The sequence below is a fragment of the Periophthalmus magnuspinnatus genome, chromosome 10 (assembly GCF_009829125.3).
Source record: "Periophthalmus magnuspinnatus isolate fPerMag1 chromosome 10, fPerMag1.2.pri, whole genome shotgun sequence".
Lineage (NCBI taxonomy): Eukaryota > Metazoa > Chordata > Actinopteri > Gobiiformes > Gobiidae > Periophthalmus > Periophthalmus magnuspinnatus.
In genome coordinates, this window is record NC_047135.1 from 9,493,503 (window position 1) to 9,509,022 (window position 15,520).

The 15,520-nt window shown below is 39.1% G+C and overlaps 1 protein-coding gene across 1 annotated transcript; it reads right to left on the reverse strand.

The window, feature by feature from the left end:
• Positions 1 to 8,400: 8,400 nt before the first annotated feature.
• LOC117378175 (C-reactive protein-like) lies at positions 8,401 to 14,823 on the reverse strand. The gene is made up of 5 exons (XM_033974720.2): positions 14,607 to 14,823; positions 10,655 to 10,831; positions 10,123 to 10,403; positions 8,884 to 9,005; positions 8,401 to 8,734 (listed from the first exon to the last, which is right to left on the reverse strand). Exons 1-5 carry the CDS (start codon positions 14,695 to 14,697, stop codon positions 8,554 to 8,556), a joined length of 852 nt encoding a protein of 283 aa, XP_033830611.1. The 5' UTR covers positions 14,698 to 14,823; the 3' UTR covers positions 8,401 to 8,553.
• Positions 14,824 to 15,520: the final 697 nt, after the last annotated feature.

The following is a 15,520-nucleotide window of genomic DNA, read 5'->3' on the forward strand; positions in this document are numbered from 1 at the left end:
TGCAGGAGGTCTGGACGCGTGCAGGGGGTCCGGACGCGTGCAGGGGGTCCGGACGCGTGCAGGAGGTCCGGACGCCTGCAGGAGGTCTGGACGTCCGGAGCACAGCTGGGCTGTGTCTCACACAGATCTGTGGAGAGAAACATTTGTGTCAGACACTGATGCTGCAAACAAGCCTCATATAAAGGAACACAGCAAACCCAAGAAAAGGGGCCTAAATGACAAAACTGTAGAGACCAAAACGCTTCTCACGTTTGTTTCTAAAATTTCAGTTTATGCCAAAAGCTGAACACACATGGCAAAACAACAATTGTTGAGCTCTTTGCACACATGTTATATTAGAAGGTACTGTTTAGTTTTGTATTTAATAACCCCAAATGCATGTGAATGTTTTGAAATAATACATTGGCAGTTGGCCTTACCCAGTTTTTTGGCCTCTCGATGTCTAACATGTCTGCAGTACTAGATCAACAGTATTTTGATTGATTTATCCAACTCTTATGTATTACCCTGAACTAATATAGTGAATTTGTCATGTTTTTAGGTCAGCTATATTTGCATTGAAGACATATTACAGTGCTTTTATAAAGAGGTACCCAGTTAGTGAGTACATCTCTATTTCAACATACACATTCATCTGACGCACTGTGTGGACCTCTAAAGTGTCCTGTACAACACAGCAAAAAGCAGTAGGTGAAAATATATGGTCTTCTTGTAGTCTAAGGTTAAGTCCAGAATTTTAATAATGCACAAAATCTTGTATGTTCAAATGACAGACGTCCGAAGAAATCGTCAAATAAAGTTCTCAAATGCAGATTTTTGGCGCAGCCGAGGTTTGCAAAGTTTGCATAGATACGAGAATGTTTGAAACACGTGCTTGGCAACAACAGCGCGCACGTACGCGCTGACGTCAGTACACGCGCATCTTTGCGTCTTCTATAACAGTCTGTAAAATATGATCTATAGCGATTTAGTGTAGCAAAATGTTTTTTTTTGTTTGCTTATATGTGAACATTCTCAAAATCTGTTAGGAGTATTAGTTTTATTTTATTATATTTTTATTTTAACTTTTTCATAACTTTGTAAAAGATGTTTTTTATTAGGGTTCCACCTGGTAAATGTTGCGCAGGGGCCGTAATTAGTGTGGCACGCCCTGTGGCACATGTGCGCGCTGTCTCTGTCCCCCTGTCAGAGCAACGCGGACTGTGCACTGGTGAGTTGTGCTCCACTGTCTCTCTAAAAGTTGAGCTAGCATTTTAACATTTTTTTCATAGTTTTATCATTGTTCTGTAATATAAAGTTTGACATTGTAAAGTTAATAATTTTTTGGTTTATAAAAAACGTTTTTTGTGTTAATACTGTATCTTATTTGTGTTGTAGGGAGACCGAGTGTTCGTTTTGTCACTCATTTGTGCCTCTGCTGTTGTTTTTAAAGGTTTGAATGTTTTGTTATCCATTTTATATTTTGCATATTGTACATTGTAATGGTCAGAGCAACGCGGACTGTGCACTGGGAGACCGAGTGTTCGTTTTGTCGCTCATTTGTGCCTCTGCTGTTGATTTTAAAGGGAGACACATTAAACTTCATTGAAAAGAACCCTGCCTCTTGTGACCATTTTACACCTGCTATATTAGCATCTTTTTTTTTTTTTTTTTTTTTCATTTTTTTTTAAATCAGGACTAATAGTACCACAGAGTGAGTGGATCAGAGGATTAGTGCTGTGACTCATGGGTCACGGTCCTTTCCCAAAGTGAGCCACGTGCGTTCATCCGCTGAGAGCTAACAGTATATGTAGCCATGGTAACAGTATATGTATAGAAGCCACTGTGCTGTGCATTACAGCTGCTGCACTGAGAATGCATTAGCCCAAAAATGAATTCAACTTATTTTACATTAAAACTAAATTACTCAAGCTGTTGTAAAAATGCATAATTAAATAAATAATTACTCAAGTAAATACAGTATTATGATCTTCTGTATTTGAATACTGAGCACTACCAGCCTCTGTGGCCTGTACACACAGTCTAATCATATTCATTTTGTATGAAAAGGAAATCAAACGCACAACGCTTTGTTGAAATGGCATTTTGATATATTGGTTGTATTCTGTGTAATACCCCATAAGGACAAATGTGAACATGGAAAGTCAAAAAACCTCACGTGTTTTTCTCACAGGAGTCTAAGTCTGGGTGAAGTCTGAGTCCAAAGCTATGTGTTTTCCGAAGAAATCGTTAAATGAAGGTCACAAATGCAGATTTTTGGCGCAGCCACGGTTTGCAAAATTTGCACTGATACGGGAGTGTTTGAAACACGTACTTGGCAACAACAGCGCGCACTGACGTCACCACGTGCGCATCTTTGCATCATCTATAACCAGGGGAGGATGAAATACTCTATTTTGTTAAGTAAAAGTCCACATACAGGAGCAAAGAAAGTTTAAGATGTACTTAAAGAGTAAGAAGTCATTTTGCACATATGCTGTAAGGCTTCAAATGTATTGATTTTGATAAAGATTTGTGCTGAATTTTGTTCCATAGAAACGACTGAATCTAGTTGTTTTAATTTGTATATTTTTGTTTGCTCAAATTATGAACATGTTAAAAATAAACCCTCAGCCTTTTCAGCAGGGCTCAAACAATAGTAACAATACTTTTACTTTTCAGCCCAGTTCAAAAATGTAGTGGAGTAGAAAGTACAGATACTGCTCTCAAATAAAGTGAAGTAAAAGTAAAAATTATCTACTTTAAACTTGACTTACTTTCCACCAGTGCATATAACCCACAGCCTGTTAAATATGATCTATAGCTCCTATTACATGGCATCATAGGAAGGTTGTCCAGGCTTGTTATATAAGTTTATTTTTTAAAACAATTCTCTTGAACCATGGTTGGTTTATTTATTATTACTTTTGTCAGATTCAAGTTATTTTTGTGGCGATTATGAGTTTTTCTTTCATTAACCGAAGGGACCAACAGTTTTGTCCATGCGTGTCCCAAAATGGAATAAATATGATCAGGATGCAGAAGGTTTGTGTGCAGCCATTCTGGGGTAGGTTATATTTGCTAAACTGAAGAGAATGAATTAGTCCAACAAATGAATTCAGCTTATGAGTAGACCAAGTACTTTTACATTAAAACTAAATTACTCTAGTAGTTGTAGAAAGAAAGAGTAAAAAGTAATTGGCAGAAATACTAGGCTACTAAATGAACTGTGTGGAGGCAACATCTGATTTAAAGTTATGCAAGAGACAAAACAAATCATTTTCAAGCTAAGAGCAAGAAACCTTTACAGAATGTGGTGCTCCAACAGTGGTGCTAGTTCATATGGGTGTAGTTAGTTCATATGGGTGTAGTTAGTTCATATGGGTGTAGGCCTAGGACAGGGGTGCTCAGACTTTTTCAGTATGTGAGCTACTTTTAAAATGATTGTGTCTGAAAGATCTACCACCTAATACAAAAATGTTAAACATATATTTATTTGTAAATGTTTTATGAATTCTTACATGTACAGTGCATTTTGATGTACCTGCACAACGTCATGAGATAATACTGCACAACACAATTGAACTTCTTACATGTTCATAATTACTGCTCTGACTTGCATTGAATGGGATCAGTGAGGGATGCACAGTTCGGGCAGAAGCTTCTGACAGCCAGGAGAAAGACTGCATTTTTCGTTTGAAAGCAATAACAGAGCTAATCATGTTGATTACGGTTTTGTCTTTTTTTATAGCCATAAAAATCATGTTAAACGAAGTATCAGAATTTACTGCTTTTTTCCACGCAACTACTTCTATTTTACACATCCATCCGTATTTTTTTCTTTTACGCATCGAATAAATAACCCGCAGCCCCCGCGCTCTCATTCGTCACCTTCAAGGGACAACAGAGGCAGATTACAGTAATGACGGTAAAATATTTAGATAGCCCCGTGTCTCCGCTTTGAGACGCCGTTTGAATTTACACGAGAGCTCGACTGGGCGGAGTTACGCTGCTGGAAAGTCCGCAACCCGCTCTATCTGCGACGATAGGATCCGACGCTATAGCACAAATATTCAAATAGTGTAGTACTGTCGACAAACGCTTGTAATCTTACTCACAGTGAGAAGAGAAATTAGACAAAACTTTAACTCAAGAGTACGTACGTACATACATACATACATACATACATACATACATACATACATACATACATACTCAAGTGAATACAGTATGCATTTTGTATGAAAAGGAAATCATAAACGCACAAGGACGCACATTTCTTTGTATAAACTCACTGTAAACATGATCTGTTGTATTCTGTGTAATACCCCATAAGGACTAACGTGAACCTGTAAAGTCACAAACCTCACGTGTTTTTCTCCCAGAAGTCTCTTAGTCGGAGTCAGGAGGCGGTCCGTAGAAGTCTGGGTGAAGTCTGGGTCCCAAAGTTATGTCTTGTCCGAAGAAATCGTCTCAAATCGTTCTCAAATGCAGATTTTTGGCGCAGCCGATGTTTGCAAAGTTTGCATAGATACGAGAATGTTTGAAACACGTGCTTGGCAACAACAACAGCGCGCACGTACGCGCTGACGTCAGTACGCGCGCATCTTTGCGTCTTCTATACCAGCCTGTAAAATATGATCTATAGCGATTTAGCATCTTTTTTTTTTTTTTATTAAACTAAGATTACCTTTAAATATCGTAGGATTACTGTCGCTGCTAATTGCTGCTAGCCTGTCTGACCACTTTCATCCACACTACTGCTCTTTAGGCCTGGGTGACAGTGGCGCAGATACATGCCCCAGAATGGAATAAATATGATCAGGATAATAAATAAACATAAATCAGGACTAATAGTACCACAGAGTGAGTGGATCAGAGGATTAGTGCTGTGACTCATGGGTCACGGTCCTTTCCCAAAGTGAGCCACGTGCGTTCATCCGCTGAGAGCTAACAGTATATGTAGCCATGGTAACAGTATATGTATAGAAGCCACTGTGCTGTGCATTACAGCTGCTGCACTGAGAATGCATTAGCCCAAAAATGAATTCAACTTATTTTACATTAAAACTAAATTACTCAAGCTGTTGTAAAAATGCATAATTAAATAAATAATTACTCAAGTAAATACAGTATTATGATCTTCTGTATTTGAATACTGAGCACTACCATCCTCTGTGGCCTGTACACACAGTCTACACGCTAAAGGTAGTTAGCTGATAGCATCGTGTTGTTGTTGTGATTGCTAAAGTGTATATTTATTTCAAACCTCATGTTGTGAAATAAATACACTTTCATTTATTTTGTGATGTTGCCAGTCTTGTAATTTACTTGCATTTTAAAACAAGTATTGAGGATAATTTTAATGCCACTACTTACATATGTACCAAAACTATTCATATTATGATGAATTGAAACCAAAAAGTTTAACAAATATAGCCATATACTGCAAAAATTATTTGTTCTGATCGTTAGTGGTGTGTTATGATAAAAATAAAAACATATGTTCAAATGGGCTGTTATTAAATCGAAATTTCAATCTACATGCTATTAGTTTGGTATTATAAACCTGAATAAAACCGTCTCTATGGGATCTTATTCTATGTAAAAGCAGCTAACCCTGTAGTCCAGACCTCTACAAACATGTTCTGAAATGTTCCTGTGTTTCAGATGCCCTCCCTGTGTCTCCACTGGGTCTTATTCATGTCCATGTTTGTTTTATAGAAAGTGGCTCCAGACGGTCAGCCAACCAGTTCGGTGCATCCAGCTAGATTTTCTCCAGATGACAAGTTTTCCAGACACAGGGTCACGCTAAAGAAAAGATTTGGACTTCTCCTTACTCAGCAACCCAAACCTGCTCTGTGAGAGGAAAAGTAGAGGAAGAATGGAAGTGAGATGGAGAAGATATGGAGATGGGAGAAAAAAGACTGGAACATCAATTTACTGTGACTCTTGAAAATGACCATATCAGGAGTTGGCAAGGAGCTGTCAAAATGAAATGAGGATTTATTTCGTTTTAAAGAAGAAGTATTATGCAAATTATTTTTATTGCTGCCATGTTATATGTTTTCTCATTAAAATCACGTGGTTAATTGTAAGATTCTGGTTTAACCAGATTCTCTCCAATGCTCAGCCCATAACCCTACGTCATCCATGCTCCCACGACAATTCTCCATAAATATACAGAAGCATGATACAATACACTACGCGACAAACCCGTCATGATGTGCAGTAGTTGCATTAGCGGGATGCACGCTGATTGTGTTGTGATAGCGTTCTGAATGGGGAGTGGCAAAGGGAGAGGAGACTCAGCCTCAAAAAATGAAAGTGAAACTTAGTAAATGTGTTAATACATTGTTTTCCGGGAATACAGCATTTTCAAAACAATAAAATGTAACACAGTGATCTAAATGTTATGTTTTAGCAGTTAATACCTCATAGAAGTGTAATACTCACTCTTAAAACCCTTTTAGTCATTTGTCCATGTTTTACTTCAGTTTTTCTAATAAATCTGAGTTTGCTTGTGCATTTGAACAGTGACCGATTTTAGTCTTCCTTTGGTGTTTTCTGTATAGTGAATGGAACAGGGCCCAGGTTTTTAGACATGCGTATATGTGTGTGTGTGTGTGTGTCTCCTAGTCCAACTAGTCTCCTTCCGATAGCAGGGGGGGGGGTCTACATGACCCCCCTCTGGGGAGTCCCCTTGTGAGAGTTGCACAAGGGACGCACAAGGGTTAAACCCTTCTGACTTATACTTTAGTCTCTTAGTCCTCTTTGACACTTGCACCAGGAATGAACATTTCTTACAATAGTCTATAAACCAGAGGATATTGCAGTTTAATGGTTCGGTATTTTGGCCAGTGGCTACACCACTTTAATAACAGTAGAGGGCACTGTTTCCCTTCTATGCCGTGCCAGTTCTTTTCATCTGATTATTATAAGGTATTTTCTAGCAGTGCAGCGGTACATCAAGCTAGTATCTTGATTTACTAGCACGAAAGTAAATGACACGTGCCCACGAGGGGCGCAGACCTATGGAATGTACGGAACTCATGAAGATTTTGTGCACGTCTCAGGACTCTCTTCTGTCCTTTCCTCAGAGTCCGTTGCTTCATTGTTCACATTACCTGTGTGCAACTCATTAAACCCTTCTGACTTTACGTTTCAGTCTCTTGGTCTTTGACGCTTACAATAGAAACGAGCATTCTTACATTATTCTTATTGCAGTAATAATGTTTAATGATAATAATGTCTTCTTATTGTCTAGCAATAACTCCACATTCCTTTATTCCATGTAACTCATTTTTAATCATCAAACACACTGTACAGATCTTTATTCAGATTTAACAGTTTCATGTTGCTCTGTTGAAGATGAGGTTAACCAGTACGAACATTTGAACGTGTATTGCACAACGGACTCCATTTTCTTCTCTTTTTTGCGTAGCCGCGGTGCATGATGGGATATAGAAGTGCGTGAAGCGTGCATGGACGCACGCTTCGGTTACGTCCGATCTCCATGGAAACAGTGGAAAGGGAAGGGCAGGTTTGTCAGCCGCATTCAGTAGGGTGCGTTGAAATGGGACAGCCCTTGTCGCGCCGGAAATTACGTAACTGCCCTTCGATGAATACTTCGAATGGTGATTCTAAAGCCAGTTTGGCGAATTGGGGCACGGCCAGGGATCATAACTGAGTATTACTCACCTTGGTGTGTGACACCAGAGGAGATTTGGTATTTATCACATTGTGAGGGCTAAAATCTGTATATACACACTCACATTATTGAGACTTGCCCCTGGTCTTCTCACTGTCCTGCACAGAAATGTTTATGTTTTGTATCTAAGTGTTGCATTGTTTTTACTTAGATGTGGAAATTATGGCTCCTCCACTATAGCAGACCAACCTCTGTTGTTTCAATGATTTGGTTCACTATGTTCACTATATGATATGTATTATACTTTAAACATTTAAATAAAGTATTTCCTAGCATGTCAACAAATCTAATTCTCAAAGTAAATGAGCTGCCACTTATCTATATTTGCTAGTGTGGTTTTATGAAGATTTGCAGTTTTTAGCAAAAGTGACAGTTTTAATGCTAATACTAAATTACTATACCCACCTGAACATCTCTTAGCCCCTTGTTCACCCTCGTACTAGATTCTTTTTATAAATGCCACTGTAGAATTAGAGAGGCCAGACAAGGGAGCCTACACAATCCTGGAGAAGACCTCTGGCAGTAGGGGGCATAAGCTTCTATACATACATCCACAGCTGCCCTGGGGTAGCTGCTATTCTCCACCACCACCAATCACTTACATACATGAGCATGGCTCATCCAGGATGAAAACTATCAACCTGCCGAAGAGGTATCACGGCACTGTACCTGAGCCACTGTTGCCCCGCCCTGATGTACATCAAGTCAGATCAACCACCATTATTTTTATTTAGAGGCAAACAAAGAAAACATACACCAAACATATAGACATACATCGACTGGAGATCCATGTAACTGAGCACAAACTAAAAACACTACAAGGTAAAAATTTTAAATTTGAGGCTCTCATATTTCACAATGGTTCAGAGCATCTGGCTCCTCTGTCTCTTCGCTTTGCACATCTTCCTGCACTTGAGTCTTTGGCCCTGCCCATACCCACTTCGGATTGGTTGTTTCTGTCGCAGGGCATAGGTCTCCTCAAACAAGATGTTTCCTCTGGGTCTGTATGCGATATTGGACCAGGTCAAAACTGTCCCGCTAGACCTAAGAAACAAATCAGCCAAAATTTAAAACAACTACACAAAAACTTAAAAGATGTACACATTAAAATATTATAATTTAACATATGTTCAACAACAACAAGATGTCACGTTGTAAATGTTATATGGGGCTCCGGCTGTCCTCCGTCTCACCCGTAGTTCTTCATGTAGCTGAGGACCTGTGTGTACCTCAGAGGATAGTCCCACACCTCCAGGTCTGTCACCTGACCATCAAACCCCGACACGTCCAGCACACGTTCCCCCGACCACACCAACTGTAACACAGAGATACACAGTAAAATAACACCTGTAACACAGAGATACACAGTAAAATAACACACCTGTAACACAGAGATACACAGTAAAATAACACACCTGTAACACAGAGATACACAGTAAAATAACACACCTGTAACACAGAGATACAAAGTAAAATAACACACCTGTAACACAGAGATACACAGTAAAATAACACACCTGTAACACATATACACAATAAAATAACACACATGTAACACAGAGATACACAGTAAAAAAAAACACACCGGTAATACAGATACACAGTAAAATAACACACCTGTAACACAGAGATACACAGTAAAATAACACACCTGTAACACAGAGATACACAGTAAAATAACACACCTGTAACACAGAGATACACAGTAAAATAACACACCTGTAACACATATACACAATAAAATAACACACCTGTAATACAGATACACAATAAAATAACACACATGTAACACAGAGATACACAGTAAAAAAAACACACCGGTAATACAGATACACAGTAAAATAACACACCTGTAACACAGATACATAGTTAAATAACACACCTGTAACTTCTATTTTTCTTTGGATGCATAAACTGTAAGACTTTCCATCCACACTTTCTGATTTTCTATGTAAATGTATATTGTGACACAAGATAATAGAAAATGAAATAATTTCATAAAATAATATAAACAGTGTTCCATAAAACACAAAAATACATAAAGATTTGTCTATTATTAGACAACGATTAAACTCTATTTCCATATGAAGAATGCATTCAGAGTACATTTAAGTGATAGTATTTAACTTTATGGAGGTAGGAAGTCCCATGCATAATTAAAAAGAAACAGAAAGTTAAATCCATATTTGGGAACATTCTCCATGAATACTCCATGAATTTAAACCATAATGTGGAATATTATAGCCAAAGCAACAATATTTCCCTGGAAACAAATAGGAGGAGGGCCTCTTCCAGGCTAAATAAGAATTTGTTTTGTGGAGATACAAGCACGCTCGTGTTTCAGTCTATAAAAATATCCATAATGAAAAAACATGCATTTATTTTCATCTTTTTTTGCCAATGAAGTTATATACTATGGACTTTGGGCTTACCCGAGATGAAGGTATCTTCCGGATGCTCATGGATCCTCCCTGGAACAGCTGGACTACATTTTTTAAAGAGTCCAGGACCACACAGACACTGGTCCAGGGCTGAGTCTGGACCGGGGGCCAGAGGGAAATCCTGGGCAACAGAGAGACCGAGGTGTAGTAGTTCCAGCTCAGAGTGTACTGTGATGGGCCACTCCATGAGAGCTTCAGAGGAGAGCCAGGAGCCAGTGTGAACAGGTTTACAGAGATGAAGTCTGCCAGGAAGCGCAGGCACACCGACACACCTGCAGAGGGAGCACAACTACTATGGAGCATTCCATACAAAAGAATAACATCTCCATGGAGTAAGTGGTTGACCCTTCACCAGGAAAGTTATACAGTGAGCCTTTAAGTAAACTTGATATTGGTGGAAAAAAAAATCAAAGAATACAAATTTCACCTCATTTATCAGGCTAGGAATTGTAAAAACCTACAAAATACTATGTTAAAAACTTCAATTGATGTTTTTGGGTCAAAGTGTTAAGAAAGTGCTGACCTGGAGTGGGAGGACGAGTCGTCCATTGAGGCGTCCACTGAGTTGTCCATTGAGGGCTGTCAGTAGTTCGGACTGAGCCATCCCCTGCTGTAGATTGGTAGTACGGTGGTTTGAAAGTCACACCTGAGTACTGAGACAATGTGACCATTTTCCCTTTAAGATTCACTCCAGGACCAACTGTGAAACAAGACGTAATCCAATAAAGATGTAAAACTAGAAAAAAAAAATTTAACATTAGGTGTTGAGTTTCTGTAATTTAGTGTCTTATTTTCTTTTAATCAGACAACTTATAAGATGTATTTACCTTGACATGTTTGGGCTGCTAGCTGCGAGCCCTTTTCAGAACGGTCAGCAGTGTCGGTGATGATGTGTCATAAGTTGTCTGATTAAAAGAAAATAAGAAGCTAACTGCCCGAGACGAATGTTACAGCAAGTAACTATGTGTTTTAAACCAGAAGACTAAAACAGGATCAAGTACAGGGGCGAGACCAAAGCCCCATTCACACTTGCAGCCTGACTGGGGTATTTACCTGCATTTTGCCAGAACAGGGTCAACAGGATCATATGTGAACAAAGCCAAAACTGACATCTTGATCTGGTAATTTCCTGGTAAATTACCGGGAATATGCAGGGTTGACTTATGTATAATTGCCAGTACTACAGCTTGGTTTCCTTGGTTATGATCTTGGTGTCCTTGCTTACTAGCTTGGTTTCCATTAACATTCTATTCTTATTCAGTTTACATGAGAGCCAAATGCAGGTTAAGTGAGAACAAAGCAGACCCCACAATGTTCTGGGACTGGTGCAAATGTGTATCTGGATTGGGCTTAAGTATCTAAACAGAATAAAGCCAGGATTGAAGTTGAACAAAATTTGTACTTTATGTCAAATCATGTTGTGAAACTGTATTTTCACAAAGCAGACGAGTGAAACATGAAGTTGAACATCTGGAGATTGTAGTTCCCAAAAAACACACAAAAACTTCCCAAAATCTGTTCCTCTTTGGCTCTCATCAGAGTTTGTGTGCAAAAACAAAATGAACTAAACTTGACCTGATCAGTACTGGGACTGTTCTATGTACATAACTCAGGTTTAAGTGGGTAAGCCCATCTTATTTTGTTGTCAGTTTGGTCAGAGACTCTTTGCATCGGTTTCCAATGCAGAGGGTCTATACCAGGGGTCGGCAACCCAAAATGTTGAAAGAGCCATATTGGACCAAAAAAACAAAAAACAAATATGTCTGGAGCTGCAAAAAATTAAAAGCCTTATATAAGCCTTATAATGAAGGCAACACATGCTGTATGTATCTATATTAGCCTAATATCAAAATGACTAAGTTGGCTACAAATACATAATGAGCATTCATGATTAAATGTTTATTTTCCCTGCAGCGCATCCTGTAGAGAATGATGTAGATAATACTCTTCTGTTCAAGTTCGGTTCATGCTCTGATGATGTAAAGTTAATGTTATTTAAATCATATTGCACACCACTATACACTGCCCACCTCTGGACTCAGTACAAAAAAAGCCAGTCTACAGAGGCTGCAGGTGGCTTATAATGACGCGTTGCGGGTGCTCTTGAGGAGGCCACGATGGACCAGTGCGACTGAATTGTTTGTCACCGCACGTGTGAATACATTGCAAGCTGTACTGAGAACTTTAATGTACAGGTTTATCTGCAGACTGAACAAGTCAGAAAATGAAATTCTACTGTCACTCACAAGCATAAGATGCAGTGCAATTCGCTACCAATCCAGAATGTGGAGACATTGGTATGGTTGTCTTTTTAAAACATAGATGTTTATTGTTTTGTATTGTTACTGTCTGTCTGTTTTTTGAATGGACCACGAGTCCGAAATAAAGATGAATTGAAATGACGCACCACGTGACTACTCTGTTGTACGATGCCGCCTCAAGTTTAACTTCATTACAATATTAATCGTAGCCACTGAAATCAGGTGGTTGGTGTTTATTCCATTGTCATTTAAACACTTCAGCACAGCCTCACATATGTCCTCCCCCCGTGTTTGGCCTTTCAGTGGTATTAACTGGATCATTTCTTCTTGCGACCCATCGGAGTTCACATACCTGCATAAAAGCGCAGTCTGTTCAATATCGATCACATCACACGACTCATCACAGGCAATTGAGTATGCTGGTGCTGAATTAATGTCCTTGATTTGCTGATCGGTGATGTTGCCTGCCATTTTAATGGCCCTTTCCTTCACTGTCTTAGCGGAGAGAGGCATGTCTTTGATTTTCTGTATTATCTCGGTTTTGTTTTTGAAGACTGCAAATAGGTGTTCTGATATGTTGATGAACGACTCCTTCATGTAATCACCATATGTGAACGGTTTTCCACGCTTTATTATTTCCCGGGTTGCAACAAAACTTGCAGCAGTAGTGGAGTTTGGAGATGCAATCCACTTCTTAAATCTATTTTTGCGCTCCTCTAATTTCTCCAGAAGTAATGCAATCGCACTTTTTCTCTCACTCCCAACTGGATACTCGGCTGCAAATGTAGCATGCCTTCCCTGGAAATGTCTTTCCACATTACTCTTTTTGTTATTTGACAACTTCTCGTTACAGAGCAAACATTCAGGCAATCCTTCCGCATTGGCAATGAATGCAAATGATTCGGTCCAAGAAACGTCGAATCCTCTGTTCTCCTCAGTTATTTTTCTCTTTTTCCCTTTGGGATCCATGGCCCATCACACAGCCGCCGGTTTGTTTACAACAGCCACCTGCCTGGCATCCCGCCCTGCTGGTAGAAACGTGTGTCGCAGGCTATGACGCAAATCTTCGTTGACAGAAATGTTGAAATTTAATATTTATTCTACACATTTTTACAGCATTGGAAAACGTTAAGAATGTTCGTGTCATGTTTGTCCTCCTACAGACACTATATTAAAACAAAAAATATATTTCCCTCCCCCATCTTTTTCCATTTTCAAACATTTTTGAAAAAGCTCCAGGGAGCCACTAGGCAGCGCTAAAGAGCCGCATGCGGCTCTAGAGCCGCGGGTTGCCGACCCCCGGTCTATACCATGGTAAATGAGCCACATGTGGATGACCCTGGTTTAGCGATACATTACAATTAAGTAAAGAAAAAGTTATTCACATAAGTCCAGAGTGGTTAGCCCTATTCAGGGGTGTCAGCTTCCTGTTATAAACAACATTTTGAGAACTTTTCACTAATCCAGAGATAGGATATTATGTTTTAAATTGTTGATTAACAGGGCAGGGGTCCTAAGTTCTCATCATTCTGAAACCCATGGATAGTAAAAAAGGGTTCAACTCCCTGATTGTTTGCTCTCCTCCTGTCTCTACAATCTGTGTTTTGCACACACATAGGCCTATATGTAACTTTTGCTTGTTTTTGCTTTGCCTGGAATGTTGTACAGTATGGCATTAACTTGATCTATCTTGTATGGGGAATTCACATCTCCACCCATTAGGAGCGGTCCTATTGTGGGACAGAAAGAAATTGGACACACTGTCAATCTGATAACACTTTTTTTTTCAGTTATTTTGTTTGACAATGCCTAAATGCAAGAAACTTAGCAAAGATGAAAACGATCAATGACTTAAAATATGCTGCTAAGACTATTTTTGACATAATGCTACTTACTTGACAGTTGAGGTTGCTGTTACTTAATTATTTTTTCTGTTATGTTTACATACAAAAATCCTATTAAAGCTAGCAGTTTGTAATAAAGCAGATTTACAGAGATCAAGGCATCTGGTTCTTACATACAAAATATTAATAAAATAATAAAATATAATGCTGCTGGACAATAACAGGTCTGTCCTCCTGACCAAGATCCTGGTTTGGTGCTGGTCCTGTTTTGTCCAGTAGATCACCCCAAAACTAGAATTCATCCAGTCTGCAGCAGGTCTAAACCGTGACAAACAGGTCTAAAATCAGATTTCCACTTGTTTGGTCTTACCTGTGGTGTAAGGGTAACGCGTAGGCCAGTGCGAGAGCTCACACAGCACCAGGGGAGCATTTATGATGAAGACGCACAAAAGCAGCCTCATGTTTGTACTACTACAGCTTTTACTTCTATCACTACTGCAAGTCCTACTACTACTATAGACGCAAACCGGCAGCACTAGGTTTTTGTTGCTGGCTGGTCACGTAGCACGATTTTACTTTCACTTTCCATTTCCTGCATATATACATAGAAGCGAAACCTGTTCCTCTCCTGACGTGTGACCTGGTGCAGACTATTAGCTGGCAGAGGTCAGGCCATATTATTTTATATTTTTATTTTCAGTTCTTATTATTCATATAGCATTTTGAGTAGAAGAAACTGTAATTAGTTAGTTATTGCTTGGGTAGAATATGCCTCACATGAGTCTCCCATTTGGGTTTTGAGTTTCAGTGTTGAAATCCAGTTGGTTTGAACCTAAAAGGACATTCTTTGATCTGAATCCTCACCTAAACCCCAGCAATAGTGCAGCTTCTGAGTGGAGGTTCTGAGCTTTCACATGAGGCATGGTCTGTCCATATACTGAGGAAAAACTTGCATGTATCCTCTATATATGCAGCTTTAGGCACTAGCAACCCAGGTTCAGTTGTGATTGTAATGTATTTTTTAAAACTGTAAAAACTCAGGCTACATACAGTTCCTTTAAATGTTTAGGCTACATTTTGTTTGTCAGCTCTAAACCGCACTTGAGTTTTATTTTTATTACACAGTATTTCTCTCACTTGCATAAAACTCCTTTGGTGTTACTTTATGACACAGCAAAGACACTTATATATTTTTTTTATTCAAACCTGCAGTGGTCATATGACCCTTTACATAAACATGTTTTCATTCTCACATTCTCACTGGGTTCACATGATATCAGAACA

Coding starts and splice junctions, on each gene's coding strand:
- LOC117378175 (XM_033974720.2), bottom strand. CDS start 14,697: ATGAGGCTGCTTTTGTGCGTCTTCATCATAAATGCTCCCCTGGTGCTG. Junction 10,832..14,606: donor GCGTTACCCTTACACCACAG/GTAAGACCAAAC, acceptor CTTGTTTCACAG/TTGGTCCTGGAGTGAATCTT. Junction 10,404..10,654: donor GACTCGTCCTCCCACTCCAG/GTCAGCACTTTC, acceptor CTCCCTCTGCAG/GTGTGTCGGTGTGCCTGCGC.